The sequence below is a fragment of the Gavialis gangeticus genome, unplaced genomic scaffold (genome assembly GCF_001723915.1).
Source record: "Gavialis gangeticus isolate Ggan-Ray unplaced genomic scaffold, GavGan_comp1, whole genome shotgun sequence".
NCBI lineage: Eukaryota > Metazoa > Chordata > Crocodylia > Gavialidae > Gavialis > Gavialis gangeticus.
Window position 1 is genome coordinate 99,300,171 of NW_017729031.1, and position 12,650 is coordinate 99,312,820.

Sequence of the window (12,650 nt, forward strand, 5' to 3'; positions counted from 1 at the left end):
CAGACTCAACATTAGGAATAACTTGTTCACAACCAGGGTGTCCAGACTGTGGAATAAGCTCCCTCCAGAGGTGGTGCAATCGCCTACCCTTGAGATCTTCAAGAGGAGACTGGACAGTCACCTTGCTGGGGTCACTTGACCCTAGTTGTCTTTCCTGCTTGGTGCAGGGGAGCTGGACCCAATGATCTTCTGAGGTCCCTTCCAGCCTCTTACAATCTATGAATCTCCCTGCTTCCTTCTGCATGATTGACTGCTTACATTAATCCAATCTCTCATTTACCAAAAATCTCTCATACATTCTTGATTTCAAAACCCACCCATCTGTCACATGTACTCCTCCCATAGATTCGTATGTTCTTCAGGAGGAGGATCTCTCAACTTACTGATGAGCCACATCAACTTTTCCTGTCTTTCAGCAGTTTCTCCATGCCCCAAACCTTTGGGTGTTGTGTTCACCAGTGAAGATCTCTCCATGTATCAGTCTGTCATGATCCCTCACTAAGCACACTGGCCAATAACTGTTTCTTCCTCTGACACTACCTGACTTGAGAACAAAATATCCAGAAAATGGGATTCCAGGCAATTTATCCTGTCTCAGCTTGTTAAAAAACAATTCAACAAATAACTACATAGGTAACCCAATCCTTCTCCACTGTAAACCTGGTATGTAATGAAGAAAGAGTTCAATTGACTGAGTCACTATACATACGGACACATTAACTCTACTTATGAGAAAAAGACTTCAGAATAAATCCAGCTACTTTTACCTCTAACTATAAAAAATTGACAGATTACTCATCACATCATTACTAAATATAAAGGACATCTAATAACAAATGCATTATAAATGTAGTAAACAATCTTTATGATTTAAAGTTCTTTGCAAGTTAAATATGCATTGGATTTGTTGAATTAACTGGAGATGAGCTTATCTCTTAAGGTTTGGTAGATTTTTCCCCTATATTCCTGACTAGGATTTTTTACCAGCCAAGAGGCAGCCATCATTATTGGCCAAAAGACCCTTCCCAGAAATTAATTAGTACCATGGTGGTCCTTATATGGGGCCTGTTCCAAAGCCCATTAAGATCAGTCTTTCCAAATTTAGGCACATACTTATGAACTTTATAATCCATATTTTCCAGGATGAGAAAACATTTTGCCTAATGAACTTAACATCTGATCTTATATTCTTGGGCCTGAGTACCCACTGAAGCGTGTGAGTGTCTGTATGTAGGGGTGGATCAGGGAGGGGCTTGGAGCAGAGGGAAAGTGTGTGGTATGGTGGCTGCATGGTGCATGTGCTCTGTGAGCTCTCTGAGGTCAGCAGCATGTCAGCACAGCTCCTGCCAGAGTGCTGCCTGTGCCATGAGCTCTCTGAACTCATCAGCTGATTGGTGTGGGGTCTGGCAGCCCCTGTTTTTACAAAGCTCCAGAGCCCAGGGAGTTACCACTGCTGCTACTCATTCCCTCTTTTCCCCTTGCAGTTGAATTCAGTGTTGGGGGAAGGGGGAGGAAGGAGGGGATGATGCTCATCCCCTGACTCTGGAGCTGCATTGAAGGAGGGGTTGTGGCAGGAGCCTGGGATGATCATCTGATGAGCTCAGATAGTTCACAGCACATGCAGAACTTCAGCAGGAGCTGTGCTGACATGCTGCTGACCTCAGAGAGCTCACAGCATATGAGAGCTAAGGAAGTGTAGTCGCATTCCCCTTGCCTCCATTCTGAATCCACCTGAGTCCTGTGTAATCATGGACCTGTCCTGTTCTCAATAACTGGAAATAAAATAACACAATCAATACAAAGGAATCATTCAGAAGGTATTACTGCCCACAGTTCAGTCTTTGTTGGATAAGATGGGTGATGCATGTATTTTCAGAAGGCCTGAACACCCGTGCTCTTAACAGCACAGTTCACATTGCCTAAATCAGTTTCTTACCTCTCAACAAAAAGCAGAAGTGAACACACACACATGCAGAGAGTGGATGGATGGATGGATATTTGAAGGATCTCCTGTGTTACTAACTTGTCTTACTTTTATAAGGTGAAAGACTAGCAAGAATGATTTTCAAAGGGATATTTGACAATTTTAAAGATGGATCCTGCCCCACACAGTTTTTTTCCACTGACAAAAATGGATGCAGGATCAGACCCTGAGGCTGCCCTTATATCCTGCATCATGCTTTCTGTCATCAGGTTAGTTCTCTTCCATTTTAAAGGGGGACACTGCTGTTCAATAATGCAGCCATTATCAGTATGCTACTGAATGAAATCAACCAAAGCCAATGCTACAGCCAGACTCAGAGGATTCCAATACTGAGGTCAGACTCAATAAATCTTAGATAGAGGCTAAAAGAGAAAAATAAAGGCAATTTTTAACTGTGCAAACAAAAAATGTTTGCTGCAGCGATCAAGTATACATGCTTCCACAATACAGTTATTTTCGCCTTAGTTTCAGCATTAGGGTGGAGTGTTTTTGTTTCAGCTAGCAATCTTTATCATATCGGTTCACTCAGGGAACTCTGAGAGCAGGGACGCCTAGGTCATGAATCCCAAACAGGCTTTGTTATAAAATAGGTGCAAAGATGCTGAGCAAGATGATGGCACCTCTGAGCTCTGGCAACACGAGCAAAACTGTAGGCACCAAGTAAATCTTCTGGCAAAAACTTAGGTAGCTAAAAATTAACCTGTGCAGTTAGACTTGGACTTAAGTGCCTAAATTCTGCCACTATTGCACTTTAAGACCATGTCCAGATGGGCACAGACCTTTGGCTCACCGGGGAGAAGTAGCAGCAGCACACCTTTCTACTTGTCCCCAGGGAATATCCATGCCACACGCACTTTGGCACACGGCAAGTTACCCCAAGGGCTGTAGGGGAGGCTAGAGTCAGCCCTGAGCTGGCTCCAGCAGCTTTACCTGGGGTCCTGGGGGCCTTCTGGGGCTGCAGCTGCAGCAATCCTGGCACACAGAGCATGCTGGCAGCAGAGCATGGCTTTGGGCAGCCTGGCTCTGCTTTTTAGCCGCATGTGCTGCTCAGTTTTTTTTCCCCAACAGTTTGTTTTGAGCCCTGAATGGGGGAAAAAAGAAAAGGAGCAGTGCATGCACGGGCAGCGCACCGTTGCAGTGCAGAGAACAGCTGACTGTGTAATGTATGGTGCTGCAGATGTGTTTGTGGCGCCACATACTGCATGGCTGCATCTGGACATGCCCTAGGTGCCTAAGTGTTTTCAGATCGGGCCCAGAATGACTTGCCAAAGATCACAAAAATCATCAATGGCAGATCAAGGGACTGAAACCAGAATGCTTAAGCTTTAGGCTAGCACTTCTCCATTGCACTATTCTTCTTTTCTTATAGTGGCTAGGATCAGACATAAAAAAATAATATGATGATCTGAAAATGCAAGTGATTGAGTCATTTTTTTTAAAAGGAACTCTGCATGCCTATTTGGTGCTTATATATGGAATAAAGTTGGTGAATGGGGAAAAAAACAGTTTCTGTCATCTTTCACACAAACAAGCACCATCACAGGTTTACATTAATGGCCATACAGGGATTTATTTCACCTTAAAGCCTTCAAATTGTTGCTATCCACAAGGATAATCTCTTAAAATCTAAATCTACATATTTTTAAGAAGGCGTATCATTCCAATACAATCCCTTATGAAACTACTTTAGGGCCTGGAAATTCAAAATTGTCTAACTGCAAAGAAATTATAGATAGCATCTCATAAAATGTTCTTGAACAGTTAGTAAATGGTGCTATGATTATCCTCTTAGCATGCATTGATGCATACATCAATGACACTGGTGTCTGTAAAACAGATAAATTCCCTTTCCACTGTACATTTGGGTATTAAAGTAGGAGTTCTGCAAAGAAAAAAAATACTTATTTCTAAAAGGGGAAGCCTCTTTGCATAATTCTTTCATTTTCTACAACATGCTTTCTGGGCTTTTTTTTTTGCCAGATACAGCCAAATCTTCAAGTCTTTATAAATTGCCTATAGAATTTATTCACAGACAAACCCCCCAATGATTACAAAGGGTGATATGCTTGCAGATTAAATACTCCTACTCAGGCTCAGTAGGGTTTTACTCCATGAAAAGTCCCATTGGTTTCCACACCATACTACTCAGTATGACAATGCCAGAATCTGGCCTTGAGTACAGTCTCCAGAATTTGTCTTAGCTAAAGGAAAACGGGGACACTGGATGCAGCAACATATGTTGCTTTTCTTGTTCCATGATACCACAACAGATTAAACTCTTATTTCTCCTACACAAGGTTTTCTACTGGCTTTAGTAAGGTTATGCCTGGATTCTACCAGTCAGACACCCGACCCAAGATGACATATTAGTTAACATTTAGACTACTGTTCAGAGGCTTGATTGTGGTAGCATTTCACTAATGTGTGAAATGATGGTCTTTGTCATGAATGGCTAGGGCTATTTCACTAAGTCCCATGGCTTTATGTTACAAGCTTATTATTTTGCATGGGAGTTATCAATAGGGTGACAAAGAAGCATTTAGGCTACAAACAGATGTCACATTTACCCCAGGAAAAAACATTTTCTCTCAGGACAAAGTGTGACTGTTCAGACGCCCATGCCTGTTGTCTTGGGATAAACCCTAAAAGGTTTCACAGGATAGGAAGTGCTAACAGTTTGTCCCAGGACATCACAAAGCACATCTAAATGGTTGTCCTGCATCACCTAATAACTGGCAGAAAAGTGGCAGGACATTCAGTCACTGCCTGAACCCTGACTGGAAGGGTGATGTGAGACTTTTCTGTTCTGGGGCCAACACAGCCATAAGTGGTTCCAGAAAGACGCAAGGTTTTTTCCTATCCTTATAAAAGCAAACACCTTGTCTCCCCTCTCACTGGTGGGAAAACGTATTATGTTCACTTTCAGACCAAAGTGACTTCAAAGCCAGATGTGACAGGATTGAAGTGTTGCTATAGCCATGATGGTCCAAGAAAAGGTATGGGAGGCAAAGTTTTGGTTTTTTGTGGTATCTTTTACTGGACCAACTGTATAATTGGAAGAGTAGTTGGACAAGCATTCAAGTTTAGATAAGCACTTCAGCTCTTTCCTACAGCTGAAGAAGGGTGCTTTATGCCTGAAAGCTTGCTCAATTTCTCTTTCCAACTATTGGTCCAATAAAAAAGACCACAAAAACCCCAAACAAAAGCCAAAACTCTAGCCTCCCATTCAAAGCCAGATATGAGAAAAGAAGGGGAGGATGGGCAGGAGTCTGGTTTTGTTACCTGCTGTTTCTCTGTCTCCTGTAGATAGTTCTCCATTGATCCCGTTCTCTTTGGTTCTAGAATATGTGCCTGGTTGCTCACGTTCACCATAGCTTGCTTCCTCATCCTCCCTGTATGGAAATCCATTGGCACTTCTGACCAGTCCGGCACCTGCACCAGCTTGCTCTTTAATTTCTGGAGAATGTGGGTGTGAAGAAGCCTCTGCTAGTTGACTTGAGGTCCAGTGTGGTGCCTTGGCTTCCTCCTTCCTATCATCTGCCATATTTCCTCTCCTTTACCACCTGTCCTGTAATGCAGTAATAGGAGATATCAGCAGTGCTCAAGATGTGATTTCCCTGGCTCAGTCTGCAACACTAATATAACACATATACATTCCCAACAGCATCTTCAGGAAAACTCAAATCGTAGAGAGGCAAGAGCTTTAAAAGCAAAAGTTTGCTATGCTTGTGCTTCTGAAAACATCAAAGCTTCTGTAAAAGAAACTAACAAAAATAATTACAAAACTCTATGGTCCAGAACTTGACCCCAATGGACCAGGCTTAGAGCTTCTGGCACTAAGCTCTTAATGGGAGTTAATGTATTGATCAGGCTTTTTTTTAATTCAGTGATTACAATTAAACATGGAGACAAATAACTGCAAGTGAATCATTCTTCAGGACAGCAACAATACCTCATGGTGTTGACAGAGAAGAAGAATGTGATAATTTTCTTAAATAATTCCTGTTATTGTTAATTACTGTTTGTACTGCAGTAACACCAAGGAGACTTTGTCACCAACCAGGACCCTGTTGTATTAGGAAGTGTACAAGCAGAACAAAAAAAGTCAATCACTTTCCCAAGGATTTGACTACCACCTGCTATACACAGCAGAACGTTCCTATAGATGTACATATCCCTTTCTATGGCAATTTGCAGATAGTTACACAAATTTCTCTATGTATAACCAACTATTTAGGGAATAGTTGTTTTTCATACAAGCACTTGCATTCTCTTTTGAATAAAGGTAGTTACATATCTGAATAAAAGTAAGTTCATACCCTTCATCTGGTATTCTCCTATTCAGAATCTTTCAGTCCTGCAAGCAGGAAGCAGACACGGTAGAATGGCGCTAGGCATTTTTGTCACTGCACCAAACGGTGTGGTTTTACATTGAGAGGTGGCTATCTCAGTGTAAACTCCTGGGCTAGGGACAGACATTTAAAAACCCTGAGCCTGAATTGATTCAATTTTTGCAGATTGGTCTAACCTGGCTAGGCTGAACCAGTTTGTAACTGCACAGACATCTCTCTGGACTGAGGAAATTCAGGCACATGCCTGCAGTGGCTCAGGCTAGAAGCCAGGGGGTGCTAGAGCAACTCTTCCGTCTTTTGTACAGTGCTGAGCTGTGGTGGGTGTGGCCAGACCCTAGCAGGACCTCTGGAGGTCGGCCTGCACAGTCCCCGGCTTTTCCCCACTGGCTGCTCAAGGGGCAGGAGTGTTGCCAGACCTCAGCTCCCTGCTAGCACTCTGAGGCAAGGGGGTGTGTGCAGTGCATGCATCTGTTGCTCATACAGAGTCTTTCAATCTCCTCCCCTGCTTCTCTATACTGTCTGCAGCAAACTGACAGGCAAGCAAGCCATAGGGCAGGGGGAAGGGGCTGATAACAGTATTTATCACCTCATTAGCAAAACAATAGCCTCTCTCCATTATTTAAACTCTTCTTAAACAGCTTAACAGCTGACCTGTTGATTAGCTCCAAAAATCCTAAACTGTCATTGTTCTATCTACCTGTCCCCATGAAATTGGAGACACACACACAGAGACACCTCTCAACAGTTGCTAGCATACCACATGCCTGGGGTCCGTCCTGTGGGAGATGGGAGGGAGGGAAGAGGGGATCCCTTCTTGTCCAGCAAGCAGTGGGAGTGGGGGCTGAGGGCAGGGGGAAGCCAGGCAGACCCTGCTGTGCCTGCAGTCTCTGCAGGAGCTCTGGCCAGGGAGCAGAGGGGACGGAACAGTTCTGCTGTGGAGCACAGAGCCTCGCCCAACCCAGAGAGCATGCTGGGATGCTGGGGGAGTCTGGTTTATCTTAAACCAGGAAGGGGTCTGAGACAGACGTTGCATAAACCAGCTTGAGCCAAATCAGTTAAGTTTGATACTACATTCAACCAGGTTTATCTCAAACCAGTTTCAGCCATTTTCAACCTGGTTTATGTGCACTGAATATCTATTCTGTTACAGTTTTAAACCAGTTTATGTGTAATGTCTGTATCTAGCCCTAACCAGATAAGGCACTAAAGTTAACCTGATAATGAGCAAGGAGGTACAGGCTTAATTTAGAATAGCTACATCAAGGTTAAACTGTGCCTTATTTTGACTATATTTTGATGTAAAATCTGGACACAGAACAGTTTTTACTGCAGTAAAGCAAACCTATAGATGGTTGGTTACATATCATGAATAACAAAGGCTGAAAAGTCTAAGAGAACAGTTCACAAACAACCACAAATTGGTCATCAAACCTACCAGTATAGTCAGGAAAATCCAATGTAGTCATGAGAATCAGAATCAGTTGATTAGTACACATAGGGCATGTCTACATGTGCAATTAATGCATCTGAATTTTCTCCACAGAAAATTCAGGCTGATTAAAGTGCTCCTGGGTACACGTCCACATGGGCACCCACATCAGGAGCAAATTACACCCAACAGGAGCAGCCCAGTCCATGGTGCCAACCCCTAGTTTCCCAGCTTGGGAGGCAGCCCCAATTTGTGTGGGGTAGGGTGGGAGGGGAAGCTGTTTTGGCTTGGTGGGCAGCTCCCTAGCCACGGGGAGATTGGGGTGGGCCCCAAACCCCAAGAGGCTGGGGGAGCTGTTGTCATGGCTGGGTGGGCAGCTGCCTGCCAGTCCCACGCAGATTGGGACCTGTCCTGATTTCTATGGGGCAGGGAAAGCTGTCCCAACTGCCAGGCAGCTGCCTCAATCTCCACATGGCTGGGAGGCAGCATCCCCCCAAGCTGGGACAGCTCTCCCTGCCCCATGTGGGCCCCTGCTGCCTAGGCTGACCAGGAGCGTCTACACATGCACTTTGGCATGCTAGTTTAATGTGCTGATTTCTAATAACTATCGACAAGTACTAGAAAATGGCACATTAGACTAATCTACTGCCCAGTAATTGCTGTGCACGTGTAGACTGTGATGCTTTACTGAGCAGCAGATTAGTCTAACATGCAGTAAAGCATTTCATGTACACATACCCACAGCAAACAGCCAAATCTGTCTATCATTTATTAATGAAAATAATTCTGACTCACTCTAATCATATGTTGTAGTTTAGTATCAATAGCTTTTTAAGCTACTTACTTTTTTCTTTTAGGGTAAAGTTTTGCTGAAATGTAAATATCAGTAGCCTTTCACAGCAGCCAGTCACTCTATTTAATCCCTTATAAAAGGAAGTAACATATATATTCCCCTGTTACCTTCTTTCTGAAACCTTGGTATTTATGGAAACAGCACTGTATGTACCAGGTACTAACTAGCATGCTTCCATTGGGAAGTTTGACTGAGTAAAGACTGTTGTAGGTGGCTCTAGTTTTGAGCAGAACATTTCTACTCTGCATTGAAAATGGCAGGTTTACAAGAATGACAAGATATCTTGAGATTAAAAGAACTTCTGTATCTCAGTCAATTATAGAAATATTAACTTTCATTTTAACTAGGCCCTGCTCTTTGGTTTCTCCTCTCCCCTTATGTTCTTCTGTAATCCTTATGAAAGAGGTTTTGGTTGATACAATGAGAGACAGGAAGCTACAGTACAGTCATCTATTCATAAACATTTTATAATCAAAGCTCTTTCCAAAAGCATGAGGTCACAGGCCAAATTCTTCCCTCTGGAAAAACATGTTAACACTCAACAAAAATCAATGGAGTTCACTGAAACTGTAATTTGAGGGCAGAAATTAGGTTGCTCTGTGAAAAAAAGGAAGCGGCACTCAATTCTGTTTCTTTTTTATGTTGAGCAAACTCTATTAAGAGCTTCTATCTATTGAATCAAACTGTCCATCCTAGGCATTTTGAGCCTGATCCAAAGGCCATAAGGGCCATTGGAGGCCATAAGGGCCTTACCACTGCCTTTAGAGGATCTTGTACACATATCACATTCTAACTCCAGTAGTTATTCTCTACAGAAATGAGTACAGAGTAGCCAAGGATTTTCATTGAGAAGGATTATGTAAGTGCAAAGCAGAGTGAAAGCATTTTTGAAAATCCTGTTGATAAAAGTGATGGTTCTTGTCCCCAATCTAATAATCCTAATGCTATTATCTGAAGTGTCTGTTCCTCATCCAAGTTGAACACTTCTTCCTTCTGTCCAAACTATTTTGGAAGAGTGTTCACATTCTTATAATGGGCCATACTACAGAAAGTCCTCTGTGAAAGTAACAGAAGTGCTTTTATCTTTAAAAATAAATACAGTGGGCGGGCTTCAATGGTAGTTGTATGTATCTGGGGTCAGAATTTGGCTCAGTGTACATAATAGATGGTTACAGACTGAAACATGGGTGACTCCATTCTTGACTCTCTGTTATTCATCAAGTGCTCTCACAGTTTATAATGCTAGTAGAAACATTGGGAGTGAGTCACAATATATCTTTGTGTTCACAGCAGTGATGACTACTAGCTGTAATGCATAATGTTGCAAATCAAGGCACTTAGAATACAGGATAAATCCCATCATGCCAGGTGCACTTTTTAGCGTTGCTTATTTTTTGCCGTTTAATTTAATCCAACAAATAATTAAGTTAAATAACAGCATAGGAAAATGCAAAGTGGGTAAGTATGGAAGCAGGGTCTTAACAGTGTTAAATACAAAACTGAAAAGAAAAGAGAGTCATTATGATTTTTTCTTATACACTTAATGTACACCGTTTCAAAGAATTTTAAAAAGTCACTTTGCTCTTTCCACTGTAGTTTTTGGTTCCCTGTCAAATCTTTTATGAAGGCCCTTGAAATAACAAAAACAGATACTACATCCTCTTGAAATGTCATGTTTCCATGGTTAAAATGAACTGTGACATTTCTCATCCCTCATTCCTTTCTGATTCTAGTGATATCTAATTATGAAGAAATACTCAGCAGCAGCCTTAAGGGTATGTTCTTTCCCACTCTGTCACCACTCTCTTTAGTGAATTTAGTGGTGGCGAAGGGGTCTGGTAGTGCAGAATTAGATACTGAGGTCCTTTGTTTATACACAGAGTAGCTGACTGTGAACGAAACAGATGCTTGTGCATTTCTGGCACCAAGCTAGAACTTAGAAGACCTGGATTCAGTTGGCAGTGCCATCAAATTTCCTTGGTAACCTTGTGCAAGTCACTTCATCCTTTTGTGCCTCATTTATAAAATGAGGGTAATTTTATTTCCTTTGTCTTTCTTGTCTAATTAAGATGAAAGATCCTTGGAACAGGGACTATCTCTTACTATGTACATGCATAGCACCAAGGACATTGGGTTCTCTTTCTCCATTCAGGTCTCTAGGCACTGCTGTAGTACAAATAAGAGCTGGGATAGCCAGAATCTGCAGGGTGTAGGCCATGCTAGCTCATGCGTGCTTCAACCCTGGCCTTAGGAAAGATAAAGTAAGGAAATCTCTAGAGCCAAGGAGGGCCTCATTTTTTTCCATGAGGGCTGGGGGGGACAGTCATGACTTGCGTGTGGGCTAGGGAAGCAGATGCGACCCATGGATGGGGTTGGGGGAGGCAGGTGTGACACATGGGTGGGATGGGGGGGCAAGCATGATCTGCGGGTAGGGTGAGGGGGGCAGGTACAACCTGTGTGTGGGTTGGGGGGCAGGTACAACCCACAGGGTTTTGCTGGGGTCTGGGAGAGTCTGGCAGGGTCCATGGGGGAGCTTTGGGGGATCAGGAGCTACTTTTAGCCCCCTGACCCATCCATAGCAAACCTATTCCCCCATTTCTCCTGCCCCTCCCTGCATCAGGACTTATTTGCTTAGTTCCAGCAGCAGCAAATACAGGTAAGAGTGGCTGCACCCAGAGCAGCTTGTGGGATGGGGGTTGAGAGGGCTAGCTGGGCTGGGGGGAGAGGCAAAAAATAGCCCAGTACAGGGTTGGGGGGTGAAAAGAGCAGCTCTGGGGCTAGGGGTAGTGGCTGAGTTTTCCCAGCCCTGGGGCTGTGCAAGGAAAGCGTACAGAAGATCCATGCACCAGTCTGAATTAGTGTAATCCAGGTTTATCTTAAACCTGGTTCTGGAATGTCTGTACAGTTAGACTGATTATTGGTCACTGAGACCAGGTCTGTAAGTGTAAGGTCAGCACCAGGATGAGCTAGGTTTAAATTGGGCAACTATTTTGAACCTGATTTAACTTCCTGAATGTCTGTACTTAGCCCTAGTCCAACTCTCTGCTCAAGGCAGGATCAACTTTATCTAAACCATCCTATACAAGTGTTTGTCTGACTTATTCTTAAAACTGCACAAACAACCTTTTTACACAACTACTACAGAAAATGCCCCAAACCACCAAGAACACCCTAACTTGCCATGGATAAAGAAGGGGACCAAGAACACTGTCAATGTCCTACCACTGCAAAGACAGGAGGTAATTATTAAATACACTTGAGAGAGCCAAGGAAAAAGAGCATGTCCCCTGCTAAAGGAAGGCAACACCCCCTCTCCTTGCCAATTTGAGAGTAGGGTAAAATTCCTTCCTGATCCTAACTGTGGCAACTGGTCTGACCCTGAGAGAAGGGATCCTTGAGTCCCAGCTGGAGCCTCAGCACACCCCCACCAAAATCCCCAGCCTTGCCTGCAGCTAACACCCAATGTTTCTGAGGAAAATAAGAAGAATCTCCCCCACCATCACCTGCAATAACAGGAGGGGAAAACTTTTTCCCCAGCTCCATGTGGCAAACAGCAAAGCCCAGAAGCACTGAAAAACCAAATGACCTCCACTCTGCCCCACAGGGACTGCAAACAAAAATCCATACATTACACACCCCATTTGGAGACCCATAACTCTCCTTTGGGTAATCTTACCCCCTCCATAAACTTGTTCCAGCTCTTTAATTTTGTTTCATAACCAAGCCAGTTATGGAGCTCTACTTCATTCTCATGCTGCTAAGCACAATCTTTTCCAATTTCCACCTGCTCTGGACTGCAGAGCATTTAAAATCATTTCCAAGCAACACGTGTGTGTGGTGGGGGGTGTCTCCCTGGCTTCCAATTATTGCATTTCACAGCCCACTCCAGGTATTTCTACTCCTAACTACCCTGACCAATACTTATCCAACCTCTTCCTGAAAAACCCCAAGGAAGGAGATTTCAAAACATCCCTAGGCTTCTAGGGTAGTCAGTTCTAACAGTGAAGAAGTTTTTCCCGTTATCCAGTAGGG

General features: G+C 43.4%; 1 protein-coding gene across 13 annotated transcripts in view; it reads right to left on the minus strand.

Moving 5' to 3' along the window:
* Positions 1–12,650, minus strand: part of MAP2 (microtubule associated protein 2) — a 446,273-nt gene that overhangs the window by 122,429 nt on the left and 311,194 nt on the right. For all 13 annotated transcript variants that reach the window (XM_019523436.1, XM_019523438.1, XM_019523433.1 and 10 more), the window contains one exon: positions 5,267–5,552. In XM_019523436.1, coding sequence (XP_019378981.1) covers positions 5,267–5,528 — 262 coding nt within the window. In that variant the 5' untranslated portion in view covers positions 5,529–5,552. The remainder of the gene's footprint in view (positions 1–5,266; positions 5,553–12,650) is intronic.